Genomic DNA, 25,550 nt, shown 5'->3' on the forward strand with positions numbered 1-25,550 from the left:
ACTATACACTTCTGATTTGAAGAAAGGGCGTCAGAAATGTGCTACTTTATATGTTTACACTTGCACATCAAATTTCAGTCACATCCCTGAAGAAAAAGTTGGGAACGTGGGACTGGGATATCATAGCAATTATAGAGATTTGTCTCAGGGATGGACAGGACTGATAGTTTAATGTTCCAGGGTATCCAAGCTATAGGAAGGGGAGGGGAGGGAGGCAACAGAGAAGGGGGAGGGATGTTTTTGATTAGGCATAACATTATAGCTGTACTTAGGGAGGATATCCCTGGGAATATGTCCAGGGAAGTTATTTGGGTGGAACTGAGAAATAATATAAGGATGATCACTTAATTGGGATTGCACTTTGGACCCCCAGTAGTCTGGGGAGAATTGAGAAACAAATTTATAAAGAGATTTTGTTTGTCTGTAAGAGTAATAGGTATGGTAGGAATTATGGTAGGGGGTTTTAACTTTCTAAACATTGACTAGGACTGCTACAGTGTTAAGGGCTTTGATGGAGAGGAATTTGTTTAGGTTATACAAGAAAATTTTCTGTTTCAGTATTTGAATGTACCTACTAGAGAAGGTGCAATACTTGACCTACTCTTGAGAAATAACGCAGGACAGATGACTAAGGTGTCAGTAGGTGAGCACTCTGGGGCCAATAACCATAATTCTATTAGTTTTAAGATAGTGATGGAAAATGATAGACTGGATCTGAAAGTTAAAATTCTAAATTAGTTGAAGGCCAATTTTGACAGTATTAGGCAAGAACTTTCAAAAGTTGATTGGAGGCAGATGGCTGGATAATGGGAAGCCTTCAAAAGTGAGATAGTGAGAGTCCAGAGACAGAATGTACCTGTTAGGGTGAAGAGCAAGGCTGGTAGGTGTAGGGAATGTTGAATGATTCGAGAAATTGAGGCTTTGGTCAAGAAAAAGAAGGAGGCATATGTCAGGTCTAGACAGCATAGATTGAGTGAGTCCCTAGAAGAGTGTTAAGATAGTAGGAGTACACTTAAGAGGGAAATCGGGAGGGCAGAAAGGACGGGCGAAATAACTTTGGCAGATAGGGTTAAGGAGAACTCAGAGGGGTTCTGCATATACATCATGGACAAAAGGGTAACACTGGAGAGAATAGGGCCCCTTAACGATCAGCAAGGCTGCCTGTCTGTGGGAATCGCAGGAGATGGGGGAGATACTAAATGTGTATTTTGCATCAGTGTTTACTATGGAGAAGTATGTGGAAGGTAGAGAACGTAGGAAAATAAATAGCCAAATCTTGAAAAATGTCCATATTACAGAGGAGGTGGTGCTGGATGGTTTGAAATGCACAAAAGTGGATAAAGCCCCAGCACTTGATCTGGTGTACCGTATAACTCTGTGGAAGCTAGGGAAGTGATTGCTGGGCTCTTTGCTAAGATATTTGTATCATCTGTAGCCACAGGAAGGTGTCAGAAGACTGGAAGTTGGCTGATGTGATGCCGTTACTTAAAGGTGGTAAGGAAAAGCCAGGGACCTGTAGACTGGTGAGCCTGATGTTGGGGGTGGGCAAGTTGTTGGAGGGAATCCTGGTGGACAGGATTTACACAGATTTGGAAAGGTGAGGACTGATTAAGGATAGTCAACATGGCTTTGTGCATGGGAAATTGTGTCTCATAAACTTGATAAGAGTTTTTTGAAGAAGCAACAAGGAGGATTGGTGAGGGCAAAAGGGTGGACATGAGCTGTCTGGACTTCAGTAAGGTGTTCAACAAGGTTCCTCATGAAAGTGGCTTATAAAATCATGAGGGATATGGATGGACAAAGTATTTTTCTTTAGATGAGGGAGTATAAAACTGGAGGGCATAGATTCAAGGTGTAGTGGAAAGATTTAAAAGGGGCAGCTTTTTCATCCAGAGGGTGGTGTGTGTATGGAATGAGCAGCCAGAGGAAGTGGTGGAGGCTGGTACAATTATAACGTCTAAAAGGCATCTGGATGTGTATATGAATAAGAGGCATTGAGAGGAGTATGCCACAAATGTTGGCAAATGGGACTAGATTTATTTAGGAAATTTATGTGGCGTGGACGAGTTGGACCAAAGGGTCCGTTTCTGTGTTGTACATTTCCATGACTCTATGAGCATTGAAAATTTACCAACAGAAAAGACTTGTCTTTGATTGACAAAGAGAAAACAGAGATTGGGATTAAGAATGTTACTTAGATTGGAGACATCTTGGAAGTGCTGTCCACAAGGCTCAATGCTGATTCTGCTGTCTTCATGGTATAGGTAGGTTGAACGAAGGGAACAGTATTGGGATTTACTGACCGCACATGGAAAGACTGTAGAAGACTGTAGTAGTCAACTGAAAGAAAGTAGATGACTGAAGTAGCTTAGGGCTTCAAATGCATAATTTGAATGCAGGTAGTGTAGTAAATGTGAATATATCTTTGAGTGGAATACAGAGAATAAAACGCAATTATAAACTTGTAAAAGTGTTGGTTAAATCATTATAGTACTTTATGAAGTTTTGAGCGCTCCATGCAGAAATGCCATAAAGCCACATTGCTATTGCACTAACAGCACCAGATTGGTGCCAGAGATAAAACAAAACACTGTAGCTGTAAGGGGAAACTTAAGATACCAAGGCAGACAAAGCTAAAAGGAATTCTATTGAAAGTTTTTAAGAATAGGAAGATTTTGACTTGGCAAGTAAAGAAAGATGGATTTAGGGACAGCAAACAAGAGTAAAAATAATGAAGTGAGCATGACAGCGTGCCTAAGAGAAATTGTATTACAATAAGAGTTGTTCACCATGCATGAGGCAGAATTGATTGAATACTTCAAAAGTTGATAAATATTTTGAAGCAAATGAAGGTGCCAACCAATGGGGAGAGAATGCACAATGCAATTGGTTTTAGCTCTCTCTCTTTCAGACCTATATATATAAAAACCTAATGGTATTTCTTGAGTGCTATAACTTGCAATATTCAAACAAGGGCAATTCACCCAATGTCAAACCATGCTTAAAATCTGCTGAAAAGTATTTTGCTTAGAATTGGCCAGAAGGGTGATAGCAGTTATAATCTGTGGCCTTCAAGGATAAATTTAATTTGTGATTGGGTTACATTAGATTATGCTTTTGTTGCAGAGCACCATATTATCGAATCTGCCATGACCAATATTGGAAAAAATGAACCACCCTTCTAGTTTTATGGAGACTGCTTTCTTAAATAGTTTTCTTTGTGTGGAATTATGTTATTTGCATTTTCACTTCAGAGAATTATTGAATCCCTACAGTATGGAAGCAGGCTATTCGGCCTATTGAGTCTACACCAACCCTCTGAAAAGAATCCCACACTGACCCACTCCCTCACCCTGTAATTCTGCATTTCCCAGGGATAACCACTTAGCCTGCACACCTCTGGACACTGGGCAATTTAGCACGGCCAATCCACCTAATTTGCAAATCCTTGGATTGTGGGAGGAACCCCAGGCAGACACAGGGAGAATATGTAAATTCTGCACAGATAGGCGCCCAAGGGTGGAGCTGAACCTGGTGCTGTGAGACAGCAATAACCAATAAGCCACTGTGCCACTTGTACTTGAAGTAGTTCACTGGTGTTAATTCCAGAGACAGCCTGTGTTTATGCTAAAGGGACTTGATTTAATGACCTTTACCTCATCATTGGTACTTGTCTGGCCTGGTTGCTGGTTGAGACTGAACGAATTAGGTTGTTAGTGGTGCACACTTGGGTGGTATTCTCTATCCAGTATTTTCGCTTGATAGTTTCACATTGGAATTTTAGTCAGTGTGAAGGACAAATCTCAAATCTGTATTAATAATCAATTAATTGGAAAGAATTTAACTTATTGACTCGAATATTTGTCTCTGAGAAAAAAAGCTTCGCTTTATAGTCTCAAAATGTAAAATTTCTAACAGGATAGGGAGGCACATTGTTTGAAAAATAATGCATATGAACAAATACTTGATTTTACTTCTAAGCTCACTTTTCATATGAGGTGTGTATGATTGTTGCAGTGACTTTGTGTTCAAAGTAGATTCAGTAACTTTCAGTAATTATTTCTGTTTTGTTTTGTAGGCTTTCACTATCTTGTGTGATATTCTGATGATTTTTAGCCACCAGATTGTGTCAGGTGGACGTGAAGTACTGGAACCTCTGGTATACACTCCAGATTCGTCTCTACAGTCAGAGTTGCTCAGCTTCATCTTAGACCATGTATTTATTGACCAGGAGGAAGACAGCCAAAGTACAGGTGAGAAGTCATATCTATGCGCATCGAGTGCAGTCTGTTACTCGAAGTTTTTTTTCCCATAATTCTCAAACTTCAGTGTTTCTGAGAAAAGGACACAATTTTGCTCTTTTCATCTTTCTGTCATCAATCATTTTGCAAGATTTCAAAGGGAAAACCAAAATTTATACTGCATGAGAGGGGATGGCTGATTGGTTTGCAAATAATTCTGATCGCTGGAGGCCTTACTGTGGAAAATTTACTGATCAGTGCTGATTGCCAGTTAACAGCAATGCTTTGTTTTAATTTAAAATCAGACAGATTGATTCTGATTCAGCCAATAAAGAGCTGTCACCTGTTTTGTTGAGTTGAAACAAGCGCAGTCCAGTCCGACTGCATATTCTTTCTGTCTGCACAGAACTTTGTGTATTAATGTCAGAGATAGCAAGAACTGCAGATGCTGGAGTCAGAAATAACACTGCGTGGAACTGGAAGAAGACAGCGGAGCAGGAAAGTTGATGTTGTGGTTGGGACCCTTTCTAAATGGGGAGGGGGAAAGGAGCTCGGAAATAAATAAAGAGAGGTGGGGTGGGGCGGGGCTGGGGAAGGTAGGTTGGATGGTGATTGGTGAATACAGGTAGGGAGTGATACAGATTGGTCAGTGGAATGGGAGGGATGGATAGGTGGGAGAGAAGATGGACAGGTTGTGTCAGGTCAAGGAGGTGGTGATGAGAGGGAAGGTTGGACATGGGATGAGATTGGGGGTGGGGAGATTTCAAAACTGGTGAATTCCATGTTTAGGCCATCGGGCTATAGACTCCCAAGGCAGAATATGAGGTGGTGAAACTGGAGGAGGTCTAAGATGGACATGTCAACTAAGGAGTGGGAGGAAAAGTTAAAATGGTTCGCAATTGGAAGGTATTGTCGTTTGCCATGTCCAGAGCGCAGATGCTGTACAAAATGGTCTCCAAGTTTACGCTTGGTCTCACTGATATAGAGGAGGCCAGATCGGGAGCAGCAGATACAGTAGACCAAGTTGATGGATGTGCAGGTGAACCCCTGTCTAATATGGAAGGTTTGTTTTGAGCCTTGAATGGAGGTGAGAGGAGAGGTGTAAGTGTAGCACTTCCTGCGGTTGCAGGGAAAGGTACTAGGGGTCAGCGGGGAGTGGATGAGGGAGTCCCAAAGAGAGCAGTCCCTACGAAAGGCAGAATGAGGATGGGGAGGGAAATATTTCTTTTGGTTGTGGGGTCGGATTGTAGGTTGCGGAAGTGGCGGAGAATGATACATTAGATGCAGAGGTTGGTTGGGTGATATGGGAGGCCAAAGGGGATTCTGTCTTTATTTTTGTTGGGGGCAGGGGATGTGAAGGCAGAAGTGTGGGAAATGCAAGAGATGCAGTTGAAGGCATTTTCGATCACCTGGAGGGTGGAAGTTACAGTCCTTGAAATAGCAGGACACTTGGGATGTGCGGGAGTAGAGTCCCCCATCTTGGGAGCAGATACAGTGAAAACGAAGGAATTGGGGGTAGGGAATCGCATTCTTGCAGGAAGCTTGATGAAAGGAGGTGTAGTGTAGGTAGCTGTAGGAGTTGGTGGGCTTGAAATAGATGTCAGTTTCGAGGCAGTCACCAGAGATGGAGACAGAGAGGTCCACGAAGGAGAGGAACGTATTGGAGATGGTCCAGGTGAACTTGGGGTTGGGTGAAAGGTGCCAGTAAAGTTGATGTTCAAGCCCCTCGTGGGAGCACAAGGCAGTCCCGATACAGTCATCAATTTAATGGAGGAAGAGGTGGGGAATAGCACTAGTGCAACAGCGGAAGAGGGACTGTTCCATGTATCCTACAGTCCCTGATTGTACATGTTGCCCAGTCTCTATCTCTGAGAGGTGCCAGTCTATGGAGTTCTTTACTACAGAGGGCCGTCAGAATGGATCATTAGATTTATTCAAGGCTGAAGCACGTTTCTAATCATTGAGAGAATCAAGGATTATGGAATAAGGCAGGAAAATAGATTTGAGGATTACCAGATCATCACTGATCTCACTGAATACTTGGTGGGCCAAAGAGCCCACTTCTGCCCCCAATTTTAAGACCTAATGGCCAGAGTAGAATAAGATTGATGGAAGGAATACTTTGAATGTTTCCTGTATGAATTTTAAGAAAATGTTTTCCAAATCACTACAAAAAACTCCTTACCAGAATTGTACCTCTTGGAATAAGAGGATGAGTACCAACCTAGATCAGTAAGACCGCTTCAGAATAGCGCACAGAATCATTGTCAACCATTGTTGTTCAGACTGGATGATGGTAGATGGTGATGTCATCCAAAGGTAAGGGTGAGAATCAGTGCATTTTCTGACATGCTTATTGACACACACAAATGATTTAGATCATCTGTATACAGGTAAAATTTCAAATACTTTCCATTCCACACTTAGAGTTGTAAGTAGTTACGTTACAATGCCAGTCAGTGGCACAGAAAATGAATGGAATAGCAAAAGGGATGGACAAGTGACAGATGGATTTTCATACAGAAAGGTATCAGGTGATAGCACAAATAGAAGTAAATATGATCTGAGCCAACACACATTTTTTTTAGTTCTTATAGGGTACATGACGTTTAGGACGTAGAAGTGGATGGGTTGCTCCGTTGATTGTGCTAATACTATCTTTAATTGAGAGGAATGATCTCAGTTCAGGAACCCAGGATGTGTGAACAATTTGGGATGAAATTAGAAGCAATAAAGGCAAGAAGTCACTCTTGGGAGTGGTGTACAGGTAGCCTAACGATACTCACATGTAAGTACATGAATAACTCTAGATAAAAGCAAACAGTATGGGAGCTTGTCACAAAGATATGGTGATTATCTTGGGAGATGTTAACCTACAAATAGACTGAAAAATCAGATGAGCAAAAAGATCCTTGATGAAGACTTCATGGGAATTGTCCATTCCCAGCAATATCCTAATAAACCTTTTCAGGGTAGTTTCTGAGAATAACAAGTTCTGAACTAACCAGAAAGAAGGCTACATCATACCTGGCATTGTCCTTCGAGATTAATTAATGAGTAACTGCAGTCATGATATGATTAACTATGTTTGTTCTTGTGGTAAAGTCTAGAACTGGGGTCATAGAGTTGTCAGAGTCATACAGCACAGAAACAGGCCTTTTGGTCCAACTGGTCCACGCTGACTGTTCCCAAACTAAACTCATCCCACTTGTCTACTTTCAGTCCATACCCCTCCAAACCTTTCCTATTCATGTACTTGTCATAATGTCTTTTAAATGTTGTAACTGTACCTGCATCCATCACTTCCTCTGGTAGTTCATCCCATACACAAACCATTCTGTTTAAAAAATACTCATGTCCTTTTTAAAATATTCTCCTCTCACCTTAAAAATATGCCCCCTAGTTTTGAGCTCTCCCAACCTAGGGAAAAGACCGTTGCTATTCACCTTAACTATGTCCATCATGATTTTATAAACCTCTGCAAGGTCCTCCCTCAACCTCCTATGCGCCAGTGAAAAATGTCCCAGCCGATACAGCTTATTTTTATGACTCAAATTCTCCATTCCCAGCATTCCCAAAACCTTTTCTGAACCCTCTCCAATTTAATAATATCCTTTCTATAGCAAGACACCTGCACGCAGTACTCTGGAAGAAGCCTCACCAATATTCTGTACAACGTCAACATATCCCAACTCCTGTACTCAGTGGCCTGAGCAATGAAGGCAAGCACGTTAACTGCCTTCCTAACCACCTTGTCTACCTGTCATGCAAGTTTCAAAGAATTTTCTAACTGAACCCGTAAGTGTCTCTGTTCTTGGGTGATGGCTTCAACACATAAAAGCCTGCTTATTCAAGACAGAGGTAAGGAGAAATCTTGTCATACAGAAGGTCGTGAGTCTTTAGAACTCTTCCTGATAAGTGATGGAACCAGAGTTATTGAATATCTTAAGGCAGAGATGATTGATTCTTGGTATCATGGTCAGTGGAATATGGAGTATTTGGATCAGTCAGAATGTTATTGAATGGTGGAGCAAGCTGAAGGAGCGGAGTGGCTTACTCTGACTTCTAATTTATATGTTTGCACATGATGTATTCTGGCGTAATGGATAAGGAAATGTGGCGTACAGTTAATGGCATAATTATGAAGAGTGTTCAGTGACAGCGTATCGTTTGCATCAGGCGTGTAAAATTATGATCAGTTTAGATAACATAGAGAAGTAAATCCTGTTCCCATTAACTAATAGTGTAGTGGATTAGGAGGCAAATTTTAAAATTTTTGGAGAAGTGGTGAAGGGGAATGTGAGGAAATGTTTTATTTTCATTTAAGTATTTTCTAAATGACTTGTTCTGAGATAGTATTGCACATCTCAGAAGCAGGTGGGATTTGAACCCAGACATCCTGGCCCTGAGATAGAAATGCAACTTTTTTATGACATGTATTGAGGAAGACTACTTGGCTGCCCATTATATTTGGGAAAGCAGAGAAAATCAGTGATTTCAAATGGAAGTTGGCGAGATATTTAAAGGATGTAAATTTGCCAGGCTGTGGGACTAGAGAGTGTGAATGGACTAACTGGCTTTCTCCTTGAAGAGCCTGAATAACTTGATGGGCCAAATGGGCGTATGTGATATGATTAATTTTGGCAATACAACAGAAACCAAGGGAACGACGGTTGGAGAAACAAAAACTGGTTTAAAAAAATGAGGAATTCACGGTTACTGTCATATTTCCAATTGGGCTTCTCTGAGATCCGCTATCTAAATTTTCTGAGTAATAGTATTAATGTTGTGAACTCTAGTTGGATGTATTGCTGTATGTTTGAACAACTGATGCCTTATCGTATAACACCAGCTGTTTGCAAATACATTCCTTGAATTTGAGATTTTTTTCTTGTGATTTCACACTACTAGCTGTTGTGTTAAAGTTCTGTGCGCAGAAACTGCAAATATAAAATGCAAACTCCTTTTCTCACCAGTTGCTATAAGCAGTGCTTGGGATATTCTGGAGATTCCCAGACAGTCCTAGGGGATTTAGTGGCTGGACCCTAATCCTAGCCTTGATATTGTCTAGAGAGAGGGAGTGTCAGCCAGCGTTCCTACTTCTATTCAAGAATTTAGTGACCTGAGAACCGAAATTGAATATAATCCACCTTTTGTTTCTAACCATTGATAATGGGAGAACATCAGCAAAACTGCTGCTTTTCACCATTTTGCTCCTGGAAACTGACAGTGAATTTCAGTGAGGACCAAATCAGGATCAGATGTTTCATCAATAAGCAAAGGATCTTGTGGCACAATAGTTGTGTCTCCCAAACCTCTGAACCAGAAAGTCAGCGTTCAGTATTTTGATGCCTTTCTGTTTCTTAACTTCAGATTCATGAGCATTAATGACTATTGTATGTGTTTTACAGATGGACATCAAGATGACGAAGCTAGTAAAATTGAAGCTTTACATAAAAGAAGGAACCTTCTTGCAGCTTTCTGTAAATTAATTGTATATAATGTGGTGGACATGAATACAGCTGCAGATATTTTTAAGCAGTACATGAAGGTAGACGTTTTTAATTTTACAATATAATCCCTTGTTTGAAATTTTGCAAGCAGCTGAGCTGCAAACAAAGAAAAAGAAGTGATCTTTAGGTTAACTAAACAAAAGCTGCAAAAAGCACTGTTAATTGGGAATTAAATTATTTTCTTTGCAAAACTTGTCAACAAAATAGGAACAGGACAGATGGGCATACATTTTTGATCAATTTCCATATGTTTGTGCATAAGCCTTTTTAAAATGAATGACTTTTATACTTGAACCATAGAGCATTCTGCTATTGTTTGATCCCTGTGAGCTATCATTGAGAATAACAAATATTTGCTGAAACACAAGATTTTCATACATTGCTAAGCTATTCCAATGGTTAATTAGAAGTTTTGCATCTTGGAGCCAATTCTGACAACTTTAGCTTCAGAATTATAAATTAATAAGGTAATCCGTAATACTGACTGAAATCATGATTGTTTGCCCTTTAGTATTACAATGATTATGGAGATATCATCAAGGAAACAATGAGCAAATGCAGACAAACTGATAAAATTCAGTGTGCAAAGACCCTCATACTTAGCTTACAGCAGGTAAGATATAAATCTTTTTGGAAGAAGAACTGGATGACAAATTAAAGAGTTTTCTGTTTTTCAAAAAAGTACTGTTCTGAGCACATTAGGCACCAGAATTAAATAGAATACCGTTATACTATTAACAGTATGTTGAATAATGTGATAACCCTGACTGATGAAACTTTGGGAAGCCTTCCTGTGGTCTGTCATTTAGTAGTACGATTCATTTTTGTGCATGATTTTGTGGTAATGTTTCAAATTTTCCGTCTTGAATGAAGTTTGTAAACATTAGAATTATTGTATCAATCTAAATATTGCATTTTTACATGTAATATTTACATCTTCAGTTTCATGGATACTATTTACCTATTTAGAATGGTAGTACTGTTCAGTGCATTGACGAGAGCTACATCTAAAACCAATTTGGTTTAGCTTTGTCATACTGTTCAAAAATGTCAGTTGAAAAAAGGAACAGTGTTGGGTGGGAAAGAGTGAGTGGGCAAGTAACAGGAAAATGATTAAATTTGTTAATCAACAAAGTGCCCTTATCAACTTAATGGACTCCTTTATTTCTCAACATAACACATATTTCACATTTTTTTGGTGTCCAAGAATTGCTGCTGGACTCTCTGATTTTTTAAAATTCTTTACAGTTGTTCAATGAGTTAGAACAGGACCTTGGACTTAATTTTGATCGAACAGCTCCTGGATTTAGTGGAGTAAAAGAACTTGCTCGACGTTTCTCACTAACATTTGGCTTAGATCAGCTAAAAACCAGAGAAGCTGTAGCAATGCTGCACAAGTAAGTATTTTCTGTGCGTATTTAATTTTAATCTCTTTAGAAGGCATCTTTTTTCTGGTGGAAGGAAACTTGAGTATAAAAACCACAAAATAATATCAGTAAGGACTTTGTGTTCATACAGTTCCTCTCATGCAGTAAAAATTTCCTGAGGTACTCTACAGCAGCAGCATCAGGTAGAAATTTAGTACCAGGGCATGTAGAGATTTCATAGTGTCATAGAGCCATTGTAGGTCAAATAGCACTAGAGCAATGGATGAAGAGGGCTTAAGATAGAATACACGCAGTACATCTTTACATGCATTGAAGTTTACTGGTTGGAGGATGACTTGAATAGCATATTATTCTGTAAGTAGCAAAGTTATTGAGGGTTTCAGCAACAGATGAGCTGAGGTGAAGTGGAGACCGATGATACGATGGAGATAGATATAGATGGTTTTAATAAGAGAAAACGCAGGATTAGAAGCTGAGCTCATGGTCAGGCTCACTTCTTCTATAGCTTTGTACTGAATATTCTTTCATGGATTGTCCCCACTCAATCTCCAATGGAAACATATCTCTTCAAAATATATTCTTAATATGTAATCAAATTTATTTAATAATATTTGTCCTTTCATAATTGTTCAGAATTCGCCGAAGCCTGCTGGTTTCTCCTCTTCCACCCTAGCAGCACCAGTATCATCATGCACAGTGGAGTGCTTGACCATCTGTGCCACTCCTCCATTACCTATTATTCCATTCCAACCCAAATCTGTACTTTTTCAGCTTTTTATGAGCACTTTTTGTTAAAAGCTTTTGCAATGGATTGATTTCAGATGGCATGTTGTTTTTAACCTGCAGCCTGTTAAGTACTTGAAGGCTGTGTGGAGTTGGCTGCTGAGTGGCATACATGGTGTGTCAAAGGCCAGGGTCACATCTGTGTAAGCAAGTGGAACAACCTGCCTATTTACTAAAGAGAATGTGTCTTGTTAAAACCATTTTAATCTCAAAATGCTAAAATTCTGAAATAAAAGTAAAAATACTTTGGTAATGTTTGTGGAGAAAAAGAATTAACTGTTCAATTTAATAACCTTTCATTCAAATAGAAAGATTACATTTGAACAAGTTTTCAACAATTACAGAGGCAAGGGAAATGTACAGGATGAAGAATAAAGATGATCTGTGATGGGGTAAAAAGGAGGAGAGATTAAATGACCAAGTGACAGTCACACACTCTCTTGCAGATAGCAATGGGTAAAGTAAATAAACAAAAGATGGGTTCTAAACAGAAGTGTAATTGGATAAAAGCACAGTCATCCATTGACTTCATCCATACTTCTCACTGGATGGGGAAAGCAACCACGTTAATCAAAGACCCCTCCCACATGGTTATAGAGATAACAAGGTGTAGAGCTGGATGAACACAGCAGGCCAAGCAGCATCATAGGAGCATGAAAGCTGATGTTTCGGGCCTAGACCCTTCTTCAGAAATGGGGGACGGCAAGGAGGTTCTGAAATAAATAGGGAGAGAGGGGGAGGCGGATAGAAGATATAAAGAGGAGAAGATAGGCAGAGAGGAGACAGACCGGTCAAAGAGGTGGGGATTGAACCAATAAATGTGAGTATAGGTGGGGAGGTAGGGAGGGAATAGGTCAGTCTGGGGAGGACAGACAGGTCAAGGGGGCGGGATGAGGTTAGAAGGTAGGAAATGGAGGTGCGGCTTGAGGTGGGAGGAGGGGATAGGTGAGAGGGAGAACAGGTTTGGGAGGAGGCGACAAGCTGGGCTGGTTTTGGGATGCAGTTGTGGGGGGGGAGGGGCGAGATTTTGAAGCTTGTGAAGTCCACATTGATACCATTGGGCTGCAGGGTTCCCAAGCAGAATATGAGTTGCTGTTCCTGCAATCTTCGGGTGACCTGTCCATCTGCCCCAGACTGACCTACCCCTCCCTACCTCCCCACCTACACTCACCTCTACAGGCTCCATCCCCGCCCCTTTAACTTGTCTGTCTCCTCTCCACCTATCTTCTCCTCTATCCATCTTTGATCCACCTCCCCCTCTCTCCCTATTCATTTCAGAACTCTCTCTCAATCCCCCTTTTCCGATGAAGGGTCTAAGCCTGAAACGTCTGCTTTTGTCCTCCTAAGATGCTGCTTGGCCTGCTGTGTTCATCCCCCTCCACACTTTGTTATCTCGGATTCTCCAGCATCTGCAGTTCCCATTAGCTGTCATATCTGGAGCTGCTGCTTTTAAGTTTGCATTGGAACATGGTAGAAAGTTAAGGATAGCGATGCCTCGGATGGGAAATTAAAATGATGAGTGACTGGAACTCAGGGTCAAGCTGAAACTGACTGGAAATGGTTCGCAAATGTTTGACGCGACTTTGATCTCCCTGGTATAAAGAAGAGTTGAGGGGAAAAAGTTGAGGAAAGAGGAAGTTGTGCAGTATCAGAACAGATATAGTGGTGGAACTGGGAACACAGGAAACAGGGTAGAAGCAAGTGTAGTCCAGTTCTTCCTCACTGACAAAGGACAGTTCTAGGTGACAAGGTATTTGTTCATTTCAGTTGAGCATATTGTATCTGTTGTTCATGATGCAGATTTCTGTGTTTTGGGAGTTTAAATGTGGCCTGAGTGACTGTATTGCTCTGATCAATCCATAAAGGTTCACTTGGAGCTCCTGGTCACCTGATATTTTCATTTTCTGTCTCCTGCAGTATGTCAAATTCAGTATGCTAATTGTGTTTTAATTATGTGATTCTTTTGAGGATTCATTGCTTACTGTCTAGTTTTAATTTTACGACAATGAATTTGCAGAGACGGCATTGATTTTGCCTTCAAGGAACCCAATGTAAATGGGGAAGGATATCCTTCTGTGAATTTAGCTTTTCTTGACATCCTAAGTGAATTTTCTTCTAAACTGCTGAGACAAGACAAGAGAACACTGTAAGTACAGGACTTGTTTGTGTTTGCAGAAAATATTCCAAAATTGTGTGCAATTTTGCTTTAATTGCTCTAAAATGTTATTTTGTAAGACAATTTGACCTTTCCTGAATAACTATTGAACAGTTTTCTTTTGCCAATTTCAGCTATATCTACCTTGAAAAGTTTATGACTGAGCAAATGACATTGCACAGGGAAGATGTGTGGCTTCCGTTAATATCTTATAGAAACTCCTTACTCACTGGTGATGATGATACAATGTCTGTCGTCAGTGGAATTAGTAGCAGAGGCTCTTCTGTAAGAAGTAAGAAAACCAAACCAGCAACAGGGAAACGAAAATTACCTGAAGGTAATGCACTTACATGACTTTGTAAATAAATTATGATAGTGCACTTACTGCATGCACATAATTGCATTTCCAGGGTATGCATCAAGACTTGAAAGTTAATGAATCAATGGATCAATCTGCTTAAAAATTATGCATCAATGAAGGGTGACAAGTATTTATGAAGGGAAAATGATGCGTCTTGTACAATGTGGATTGTTTTTCTTTGCTCCAAATTCCAGTCAGTAAAGGACCAATGAGCTAAACATTTATTTTACAACCCAGGAACCAGTTTATTGAGTTTTATCTCTTCCAGTGCAAGCATATATCTCACTAAGTATAGAGACCAGAATTGTACACTGTCAGTGCTGTAGGTGTAATCTCAGGATTGTTGTAGCAAGGCTGCCCACTTCTTTGCAAGGGTATAAAAACTCTTTCTGCAATGTAATCACTAGCAAGGAATTATACTGCACCTTTTTTTTTTGGATGAACCTGGTTTTCAGTCACATCAGTACTTTAAATATTGAGAGCAGACATTCGTGGTACTCCATACATTACATTTCTCTCGAAAGTGCCTTCTTTATTTTCGAAAGAAGCTCATTATAAACTTTCATTTGAAGAATCCCTGTTCTAAACTGCTGTCTAACACACATTATTTTCTGATGGGTAAGGGGTTGTTCATGCTTTGGGGCATGGATAACTGTCACGCTTGAAATGCACCAGCTCAGTATAGTTTTGGAATTTAAATTAGGACATTTCTAAACTGCATGCCAACTATTGGAACAATTGTTGACATCCTTGGAGAATAGTGTATCTAATAGAAGAATACAAGAACACAGCAGAAGTAGGCAATTTGGTCCCTGAAACCTGTTCTTCCATTCTATAAATCCATTAGGTAATCCAATTGTGACCTTAACCCTTACTTTCCTGCCTCCTCATCTTTATCGTCAACTCTCTTGTAGATCAGCTTTTGACTATTTGATGAGAGTAGTCTTTAATTTCAAATTTGATCAATTCATTCTGTTCAAATCCACACATTTGACCTCACATAAGATAATATGACGGAGGAGCAGGACCAGGCCGTCTAAGCTCTACTCTTCCTGCATGTCCTCTAAGACACTTGATTTGCTTGTTGATCAAAAATCTTTTTAACATAACCTTGAATATTTTCAATAACCCAGCCTCTGCTGCTATCCGTGGAAGAGAAGTTCTGGAGGAAATGATCCTCAAAAAGAAAAATAATCCTTTTCTTCTTATTGAATAGGAAGGCCCTTGTTTTTAATCTCTGTCCCTAAGTTCTAGATTTCCCCCATTCAGGAAAATAGCCTCTCAGATTCTATCCTGACCAACTCCCTCAGAATCTTGTGTTCCAAAATTCCAATAAACATAATCCCAAACTGCTTGAAACAAGACAATCCCTTTGTAGTTGTTGCAAGACTCCGCACTTTTGTACACCATCTCCTTGTAGTGAAGGCTTACATTTAATTTGCCACACCTACATGTTAACAGGTTGTGTACAAGGACACAGATCCCTTTGTACCACAGCATTCCAAATCAAATAAATTGTGGATAAGCCTGAGCATTAACTGACTTTATATATTCTAATCAATCAGCAAGTCAGACAGTGTCCGTAGAGAGAGAGAGATCTTTCATTACAACTAAAACTGTTTGACTACCTGGTTTTGCAGTTTTTGTTTTGCAATTCCACTCTGTCTTTAATTTTAAACTTGGTTCAAACAAAGGATCTGCTATGTCATTGTACTTTTCAACCCTTAACTGAGCTGCAGGCGTGTGCTGCCAAGATAACCAAGTTCAATGTGTATATCATCCTTCCCCACTTACCTATGTTCTCCGTCCCCCTAGCACAACTGACAGATTGCTTGTTCCTTTGTTACCTCCAGGGACGACTCTCCAAAGTTATCTTCATTGAATCTCTGTTCGGCACCATTCATAAGTTTCAGAACTTTTATCTATTTTATGCTATTCTGCACTGACTCCAGTCAGCACACCTACCTACATTGGCTAACCTTCAATAGTTTCTTAGACCCAAACTGTTTGACTTCACAGTCTTTATCCTTGTTTCCAGGTGTCTCTGTGGCATCATTCTGCATTATGATTGAATTGTTACAACTGCAACTTTCAAACTTGTGTCTTTATTTTTCTGATTGGGACTTACTGTATTTTTCATTTCATCCAGTGAGTAAACTTGCTATGTTAACATGGTCCTGCATTCTGGAACTTTCTTCCCAAGCTTCTCTTTCTTTTCTGTCCCTCTGTAGTTTTTAAGAAGTGGTCTTCAAGCCTTCCTCTTGTCGTCTATATGCCTTCAATCATTACTTGTCACATTCCTTCCTGTTAGTATTCATTTCCCTTTATCATCAGTTCTTTTTGTGTCTAATGTCTGTGGTTTCTTCCAAAATCCCATTTTTAATTCGATGTTTTCCATGATAAAGGTACATTTTCTTTTTGTATGTGAATTATTGTAGAAAGCCTTCAGAAAAGCAGTGTACAATGGATTTTAGATGGGTAGATACATGTTTTGGAAATTATTTGCTTGAGTGCTCAATTTTCATGATGGTCCACATTGACCTTCATCTGGACAACAGCCACATTTTGGCAATGTGCAGTAGAGCTTTGCTGTAGTCGGAAAACCTAGAAAGAAATTGAGGTACCTAAAGGACAGATTGTCCCTTTAAAGATAAGTTACATGATTAATGAAGATCAAAATTAGTTTTATCGCTGGTAAGAATTGAAGTAGGAAATATTAATACTAACATTGAGTTTTGTGCCTTTGAAATATCCAGTTTTTGATGGTAAATCTATTAACTTTGACGTTTTTTTATTTGGGCATGTGTAAGTGTTCCAGAGCTGCTACTTACCTAAAAGAAGTTTGCAAATGTAGAAGGAGATATTTCAAAAACTAATGGACAAAATGGCAATCTTCCTCATGTACATATGCTACATGCATGTGTCTTTGCCTCCTCGGCCCCAATTCCCACCGTAATTCCAATTTCATTGTGTTTGCATGATTTTTAGGTGTGGTGCAAGCCTGCATTTTTCAATGTCAAGCCTGGGAAATATGTTGCATTCAATATTTGATAACACTTTGAAACAGGCTTCGGCCATTTTAGCCTCTTGGGCCTATTGTGGTATTCAGTGAGACTGTAGCTAATTTGCAGCCTAATATCAACATCCACTGTTGCTTTTGAGTCAACAAATTATTATTCTCACCTCTAAATTTTATGGTTGTTGATCTGACATTGCCGTTTTACAGAAGAGAGTTCTACACTTCTACCACCTTTTGTTTGAAGGGCCGTTATTAATTTTATTTTGGTTCTAGACCCATCCAACAAGGAAAATAAAGTGCAATTAATTTTAGAGATAGTGCAGATGCTGAAGAATCTGAGATAACAAGGTGTACAGCTGGATGAACACAGCAGGCCAAGCAGCAGGCCCAAAACATTAGCTTTCCTGCTCCTATGATGCAGCTTGGCCTGCTGTGTTCATCCAGCTCCACAATTAATTTTACTTTTTTCAAATACTTTTTTCTCAGCTCGACCAGAGAACAAGACTCAACATTTAGCCTGTTGAGCTTGCCCCACTGTTCAGTTAGATCATGGCTGATTGTTTACCTCAATGCCACTTCTCAGTGCTGTATCTGTATTCCTTCATGTTGATAGTCTCCCGAAATTGATAGATTTCTATAAGTCTACGATGGTTGTCCAATTTTAGCATTCTCCAAATTTCTAGTTACTGCATCATTATGTAATAGATTTTAACAAGTCCACTACAATTAGTGTCAGACTAACAGGTGTGTAGTTCTTCATTCCCTCTCCATTCCTTTGTAAATAGTGGCATTGCATTTGCTGTTCCCCAGTCTGCCAGAGACTTCATAGAGCCGACTGAATTGTCAAAGATAACCACCAATTATGATAGTGAAGGAGAGATGAAAATGTAAAATGTGTTTGGTTTTGTTGACTTTCCCATTTCCTTATTTTCACAACTTAATTGTGTTCAATCTGTTTCAGATTGCTGCCTCTCTTTCCCCACATTAGCAACCCAAAATCCATTTGGAATTTGAACAGGAGTAAACCATTGACCCCTCAAGCCTGCTCAGCCACTGAGTAGAATCATGGCTGATCTGACATTCCTCGCTCCACTATTGTCCATTTTCCCTGTACTACTTGGTTCTCCTAATGATCAAGAATCCATCTATCTCAGCTTTACATATGTGCAAGGACTGTGCCCCCACCGCTTTCTGAGAGAAGAAATCGCTGCTCATCTCATTGTTAAACTGGCACCCCTTCTTTCTGAGTCTATATCCTTAGATTCTTGACACTCCTGTGAGGGGAACCATAGTCTCAACATTTACTCTGTCATTCCCCTTAAGAATCAATCAAGAACCAATCAACAATCGGTTGTTTCAATGAAATCACCTCTCATTCTTCTAAACACCAGTCAGTAGAGTCCCCCAACGTGTTTAGCCTTTGCACATAAGACAGTGCCTCCATACTGAGGATCATCCTTGTGAACCTTCTCTGAGCTGTCTCCAGCGAAATAATATCTTTGCTTGAATAAGGGAACCAAAAGCACTTCAGTTCTTTCGATACGGTCTCAGCAACGCCTTGCATAGTTGCAAGAAGACATTCCTACTCTTCTACTCCAACTCCCTTGAAATAAAGGTCAACATTCCATCAACCTTCCTGATTACCTGCTGTACATGTATGTTAGCTTTCTGCGTTGTATGCATGAATACATGAGTACCCTCAAGTAATTTTGTGTTGCATCTTTCTGCAGTTTTTCTTCATTTAAATAATAGTTCTTATGTTCTCCTTTCCAAAATAAGCAACTTCAGATTTTCCCACATGATGCTTTTTGTCCATTTATTTGACCTATCAATATCTCTATTGCAACTCACACGTTATCTTTTCCTCCAGGCACCCTCACAATCAATGATGACCTTATGTTGCATTTTTACTGTAATTCTGGGCACTCAATTGCAGAATTATTTCTAATATTTAACATTGTTTTTATTCTGCCAGCACAAACTGGTTGAGTTTAGTCAATGATCTTTTGTGTATAGGGACATGCTGTTTGACATGTTCTCTTACTTCCCTGAGATTCACACTTTAGTCAGCAGTCTCTTACGAAGGACTGTATCAGCAACATTCAAGTTTCTACAGCAAAGAATAAGGCTGTTTGGCCAATTGAGTCTGCACCAGTCAGAAACAAGCACCTAACTGTACTAATCTAATTTTTCAGCACTTGGTCCGTAACCTTTTATGCCTTGGCGTTGCAAATTCAAATCTAAATGCTGCTTAAATTTTATGAGACTTTCTATCTATTATCACCCTTGTAGCCAGAGAGTTTAAGATTCCCACTATACTTGGGTGAAAAATGTTTTCCTCTCATCCCAAGTATCAAGGCTAACAGTACTTTCCTATCAACCCTACCTTTACTCCTCATAATTTTATGTATGCCAATCATGTTCTCCTTCAGTTTCCTCTGATCCAAGTCTATCCAATCTCTCTTAGTAAGTAAAACTGTTCACCCCAGGCATTGTATTGGTAAATCTTCTCTGCATCCCCTCTAGTGCAGTCATATCCCTCCTATTGGGAAACAGAAAACCTTCTGAAAGTTCATGTGAATAATGCCCAGATATTGCATTATATATTATTTCACTACATTTAAAAACATCCATCAGATTTGACAAACGTGATTTTTCCATTCCCAGATCTATGCTGGCTCACTTTAAAATGTTGAAGTTATTTTGTCCCCTTAATCTCAATTATGCATTCTCACAATTTCCCAATAGCAGCCATTAGGTTCACTTGTTTGTAATTTCCTGTTTTCCCCCCCGTCAGCATTTTTAGCCAGCAGCAGGATGTGAGATTTTCCAGGCTAAAAGAGAAGCTCCAAGGTTGAGACAACCTTTGAAGATTAGAGTTTGACTTGGGGATTAAGAGTTCAACTGGTGATCACTGATTTTTGTGATTCAGTAATATTTCCCACTGGACTACTGGAAAAAAAAATCTGAGTGGCATTTGAGTGTCTTGAAAACAACTTGCGCAGTGATAGTGAACATATTTAGTTTAACCTGCGACTAGTTTTTATCCAAGATAATAAAATGTGAGGCTGGATGGACACACCAGGCCCAGCAGCATCTCAGGAGCACAAAAGCTGACGTTTCAGGGCTAGAACGTCAGCTTTTGTGCTCTTGAGATGCTGCTGGGCCTGCTGTGTTCATCCAGGAAGGGTCTAGGCCCGAAACGTCAGCTTTTGTGCTCCTGAGATGCTGCTGGGCCTGCTGTGTTCATCCAGCCTCACATTTTATTATCTTGGATTCTCCAGCATCTGCAGTTCCCATTGTCACTAGTTTTTATCCTTTGCTTTTATGCTGGGTCCACCCTTCCAAACTACTTTTTAAATCCATGTTGTCTGGTCACATATCTGCAGCTGGCTTAGGTATTGATAGTAATGTCTACTACAGATCAACACTCTTCCAAAATTTTATAGCACCATGCACACACATCTCACATGCATTTCAGCCACAAAGAAAATCATCTCCTCCGAAGCTGATAAGTCTTGTTACTTGGCCAGACAGTTTTTCAAGCACTGGTTTGAGTACTGAGCAAGCAGACAACAGATACAAGGATGTTCTCAAGAACTGGATGAAGAGCAACTCCTATTATCAGCTGTTATGTTTCTACCATTCTTCTGATGATGACATGGAGTCTCATGGTACTTATTGAACAATAGCGTTTGTTAATTGAAGATGCACAGCTTCATCAGAAACCCTTTTGTCATTGTCACCCAAACAAGTTAGATGTGGATGTGTAAACATTGTTGACTCTGAGTTGGTTTTAGATAACACTTGCTGTTAGCTGTTGTGCTAAATCTTGACAATTCCTCTTTTGGTCCAATTTCTCTTCTCTTGGACCTGCCTTGCTGAATGAGGTGTTTTCCTCTCTGCTATGCATAATTCCTTGTTCCTTTTCAGTTGCCCAAACAGAGTCATTATCTGAGGGCCTTTGAGAATATAAAATTGTACGTTCTTCTTATCATCACCATCAAGTATGTTGCCCAAATTAACATTGCTACAGTCACAGATATTTATTGTTATGTTATCTTGAATCATGAGGTTGATATCCTGTCCAGAATGTTGATGAAATCTTAATGGAAGCAAAGTCCTCAAAGTATGAGCAAGATTAGGAAAAATTACACATTTTCTAGTTTGGCTGCCAGATTGGGTGCTCGCAGTAAAATGAAACATATTGTTTATGTGGGAAGGGTAATATTGACTTAAACAAGTTCTATCAGTAATAATAGTAAACTGGTCATGAACGTAACATGATGTTAGTTACACCTCCTGCATTGGCTTTCTCGTAAAATTTATTTTGCTGCCTTTAGCTAATATCCATTCCATTTTGTTTTGTGGCCCCAAACTTTAATAGCTTGCCACGTTACCTGTTAATTGCAGTCTTCACAATTCCGCATGTATTTTTGTAGTCTTATCTGTTGGGGATTAGATTTTCTGTTTTTATTATTACTTATTGCTGCTTTAAGCTACTGCTACCAGATAGGCTACCCCTTGTATTTGTCATGCTTATCTGTCTTGTGCAGTCCTCCCAAAACCACACTAGCTTGTCTGCAACCGCTCTGACATCTGCCATGCAACTACCTCTAGGCCGTCAGCTCTTTCTGTTGACTTCCACTTGCCTTCTGAAATTGATTTCTGTAACTTTTACGCTTTCATCAAGTGGTAAAGAACTGCCATTTTCTTCCTTTGATGTCTGTATATAGTATTAGTAATGACCTCCTTTGGTATAAATGAGTTAAATGCAGTTAATATTCTTTTTCTGAATAGCCTCAAATATATTTCTTCCATCTCCCTTTCCGTAAAGACTGTAGTCTTTAAGGCAATTCAGCATTTATTTTACAACATCCTTCTAATAGTAGAACTGTAAATTTAGTAACATATAATTGTCATTTTGGGAAGTCTCAGATTGGCTTAAAAATAGCCCAACTAATATCACTAAATAATCATCCAAAAGACAAGACTTCTATCTCAAAAACCTAGTCTAGATCCATATCTTGGTCTCATTTTTGGAAGGGTCATTTCCTTGTCCACTATGCATCTGGTCTATTCTCTTGATTCAATTCCCTTATACATATGCAGGCTTTTTTATCAAGGCTGCACACTGCTGAATAGAGAAATTCCTTTACTTAAATTTTTATTAGACAACTTGATGCTCAAGATTATTGCCTCATGCTTTTGCTGCCCATTATCACTGAATATGCATATAATCAGACTTTTAAGTGTGCTGTAACATTTCCTGCTCTGTTTTTTTTTAAATGTCTAGATTAAATGAAACACAGCTGTTTTAATGTGCTGTCCCAGTTACCCAAGAATCACAAATTCTAACCTTTGACTGCAAAGATGGGAAAGTACGGAATTGCAGTCAGACTGCTTCGAAGGGAAAAGTGAGGGCCAAGGTGATCAGTGCCTGACTTAATGTTTTCATTCACTCATGAGATCTGGACGTCACTGGTGAGGCCAGTGTTTACTGCCCATCCCTAATTGCCTGGGGCAGCCATTTTGTTGTGGGTCTGGAAACACACATACGCCAGACCCAGTAAGGATGGTCGTTTCCTTCCATCAAGGAGATTCGTGAACCCTATGTTTTTCCTGACAATAGACATTTCATTGTCGTCATTGGACTCTTACTTCCAGTTTTTTATTGAATTCAAATTCCTCTAACTTCCACAGTTGGATTGGAACCTTTGTTTTCAGAATATTCCTTGAGTTTCTGGATTAACAGTCCAGCAAAATTACCACTAGGTTGTTGCCTCCCCATTGTGCAATTCTAAGAACTGATTTTAGTATAACAATAACAGACATGGCTATCCCAAAATTCATCAGTGAACAGGATAAGTACAAGAATGGATCCTGAGTTGAAGGAGGATGAGAGAGGATTAATATTGTATTCATTGTCTTTCTTTTACTGCCATCTTATTGTAATTTTTAGGTTAATAACATTTGTCTTGTTGGATAAATTATAAAGCTGACATTCTGTGCAAATTTCAAAGCAGAAGAAAGCAACGATGGATCTTGGATCAGCAGAGAACATAGTTTGCAGTCACCACTCATGATGCAAACCCCACAGGTGACTTCCACTGTAATGAGAGACGCGAAGAGGCTGAGACCTGAAGAAGAAAGTTATTTGGGGGTATACCAAATGCCACAACAGCATCAGCCTCCAGTGGACTACAAGTACGTATACAATGGGTTTCATTAACCACATATACTATTCATGTTTTGTTAAGTATTCATGTTGTTAAAAACATCCAGCAGCCACAAAATTCATTTTTTTTACATCAGTACTTTCTGTTACGGATGATAGAAAAGTAGACTTCATTCAGTCACTCATAACCCTGTTCTGCTCAATGTACTTTAGATGGCTACAAGTTAATTAGTTTAATTTTTGATATACTACAAGAATAGAAGCAGAAAAAAAAGCCAGTGATATCAGTTCCTTGCTTGTCTCCTGTTCTCCCAGCTTGCTGTAAGAATAGCACTTACAAATTTTCTATGGATCATTCAGCCATTTAAGTTTGTTTTCGTGACCTTTCCTTGATGGTGCTTAGATCAGGCAGCTAAAGCGAGGAAAATTCTAATTTGTCTTCCACTTTAACTTTTCTCTGCGAGTAGTTTCCAGACTTCTCATAGCATTGTGGTTAAAATAATTTATTACATGTACACATCAAACTTGAGGTATAGAGATGCCTTTATGGCAAAGTAAATTTTAACCTTAGAACTGATCATTGACTTCAGAAAGAAAGGAGAACACGCCTCCATCTACATCAATGAAATTGAGATTGAAGGGGCTAAGAGTATCAAGTTCTTCAGAGATGATAACTGACAACCGGTCCTGGACTTTTCACGTAGATGCGATGTTCAAGAAGGCAAATCTTCCCAGCACAAGCTTCAACTTTATTATCAAGATGGAGTTTTGTGCAAAATGCAAATTAAACTGGTGTGTGAATTTAGTGATCTTTCATACACGCAGGCCGTTTGGTGCCTAAAATATCCAGGAAAACGTTGCACCACCCATTCCCAGATTACTTTAGAACTAATTTGAAGCTGTAATTGTATTATTTAATCAGTGCTTAAGATCTATTTTAGCAGCTTTCAAGGAAACTTGGAAAATTAATTTTGAAGATCTCTGCAGCAAGTCTCCACAAGAAAGCTAAACAGCATATTTTCAACTGAGTCTCCTGTAAAATAGAACGTAGACAGATGTGATTATGTGTGTGTGTGATTATAATACAGTAACATTTTAGAGTTCCTTATATTTGTTTTAGTGGAACAAATTAAGTATTCACTCTGACGTTATTATATACTTTATTCCTTTTATTCCAATAGTCAGATGTCTTGGTTAATTGCCCAGAGACAGCAAGAGGAAGCAAGGCAACAAGAACGAACTGCAATGAACTATGTTAAATTAAGATCCAATCTGCAACATGCTATGTAAGTCTTGGTGCAATGCTATTAAAAAAAAATTACATAATTGTGAAGTTAGGAGTTATTGTCCGATCCACAATAGTGGTTTTCTTTTCCAGTTTATTTAATCATCAGATCTGCCTAGATTTACTTATTAGAATAGAAACTGCAGCAAGCAATTATATTCCATCTTTGTTGCATTTTTACCAACGTTGGGTTTCTTGAGGTTCAATCTTGCTCTCCACTTCTGAAAATTACTTGGGTATTCACTGTGAATCACAACATTATATCAAATCTCATTGGGCTTTACTAACCAAGATTGCTCATTGTATTCGTGCATAATCTTGAAGTAAAGAAACCTCAGTTGCTTTTCTCCACTTGCAACCGTTTTCTTGAAGTTTTTTTTTAACTCTGGCAGCCTCAACAAGTGTTGCATCCATCTTTTCCTTTCACTGTAAGCTGAGCTTCACTCTTGCCACAACCCTGAACTCTTGTCTGTCTTAACTTTCTTTCCTATCTGTTTTCCTACCCTTTCAGTTTTTGCTGTTATTGAAATATGCATCTTGCTGTTGTGCCTAATAAGCCGGTGGCCACGCAATTTCTTTCAGTGCCTCCATGGTAGCTGGTATTTTCAACATTTCCCTCTCATCCCT

The 25,550-nt window shown here is 39.3% G+C and overlaps 1 protein-coding gene across 6 annotated transcripts in view; it reads left to right on the forward strand.

Moving 5' to 3' along the window:
* stag2b (STAG2 cohesin complex component b) overlaps nucleotides 1–25,550 on the forward strand; it is a 173,134-nt gene that overhangs the window by 142,134 nt on the left and 5,450 nt on the right. For 5 of the 6 annotated variants that reach the window (XM_059651403.1, XM_048544322.2, XM_048544324.1 and 2 more), the window contains exons 24-31: nucleotides 4,079–4,253; nucleotides 9,653–9,792; nucleotides 10,266–10,367; nucleotides 11,003–11,151; nucleotides 13,943–14,071; nucleotides 14,215–14,417; nucleotides 23,484–23,667; nucleotides 24,820–24,924. In XM_059651403.1, the coding sequence (XP_059507386.1) occupies nucleotides 4,079–4,253; nucleotides 9,653–9,792; nucleotides 10,266–10,367; nucleotides 11,003–11,151; nucleotides 13,943–14,071; nucleotides 14,215–14,417; nucleotides 23,484–23,667; nucleotides 24,820–24,924 (1,187 nt within the window). The remainder of the gene's footprint in view (nucleotides 1–4,078; nucleotides 4,254–9,652; nucleotides 9,793–10,265; nucleotides 10,368–11,002; nucleotides 11,152–13,942; nucleotides 14,072–14,214; nucleotides 14,418–23,483; nucleotides 23,668–24,819; nucleotides 24,925–25,550) is intronic. The other variant, XM_059651402.1, reaches the window with a different exon arrangement.

The sequence above is a fragment of the Stegostoma tigrinum genome, chromosome 15 (assembly GCF_030684315.1).
Source record: "Stegostoma tigrinum isolate sSteTig4 chromosome 15, sSteTig4.hap1, whole genome shotgun sequence".
NCBI classification, from domain to species: domain Eukaryota; kingdom Metazoa; phylum Chordata; class Chondrichthyes; order Orectolobiformes; family Stegostomatidae; genus Stegostoma; species Stegostoma tigrinum.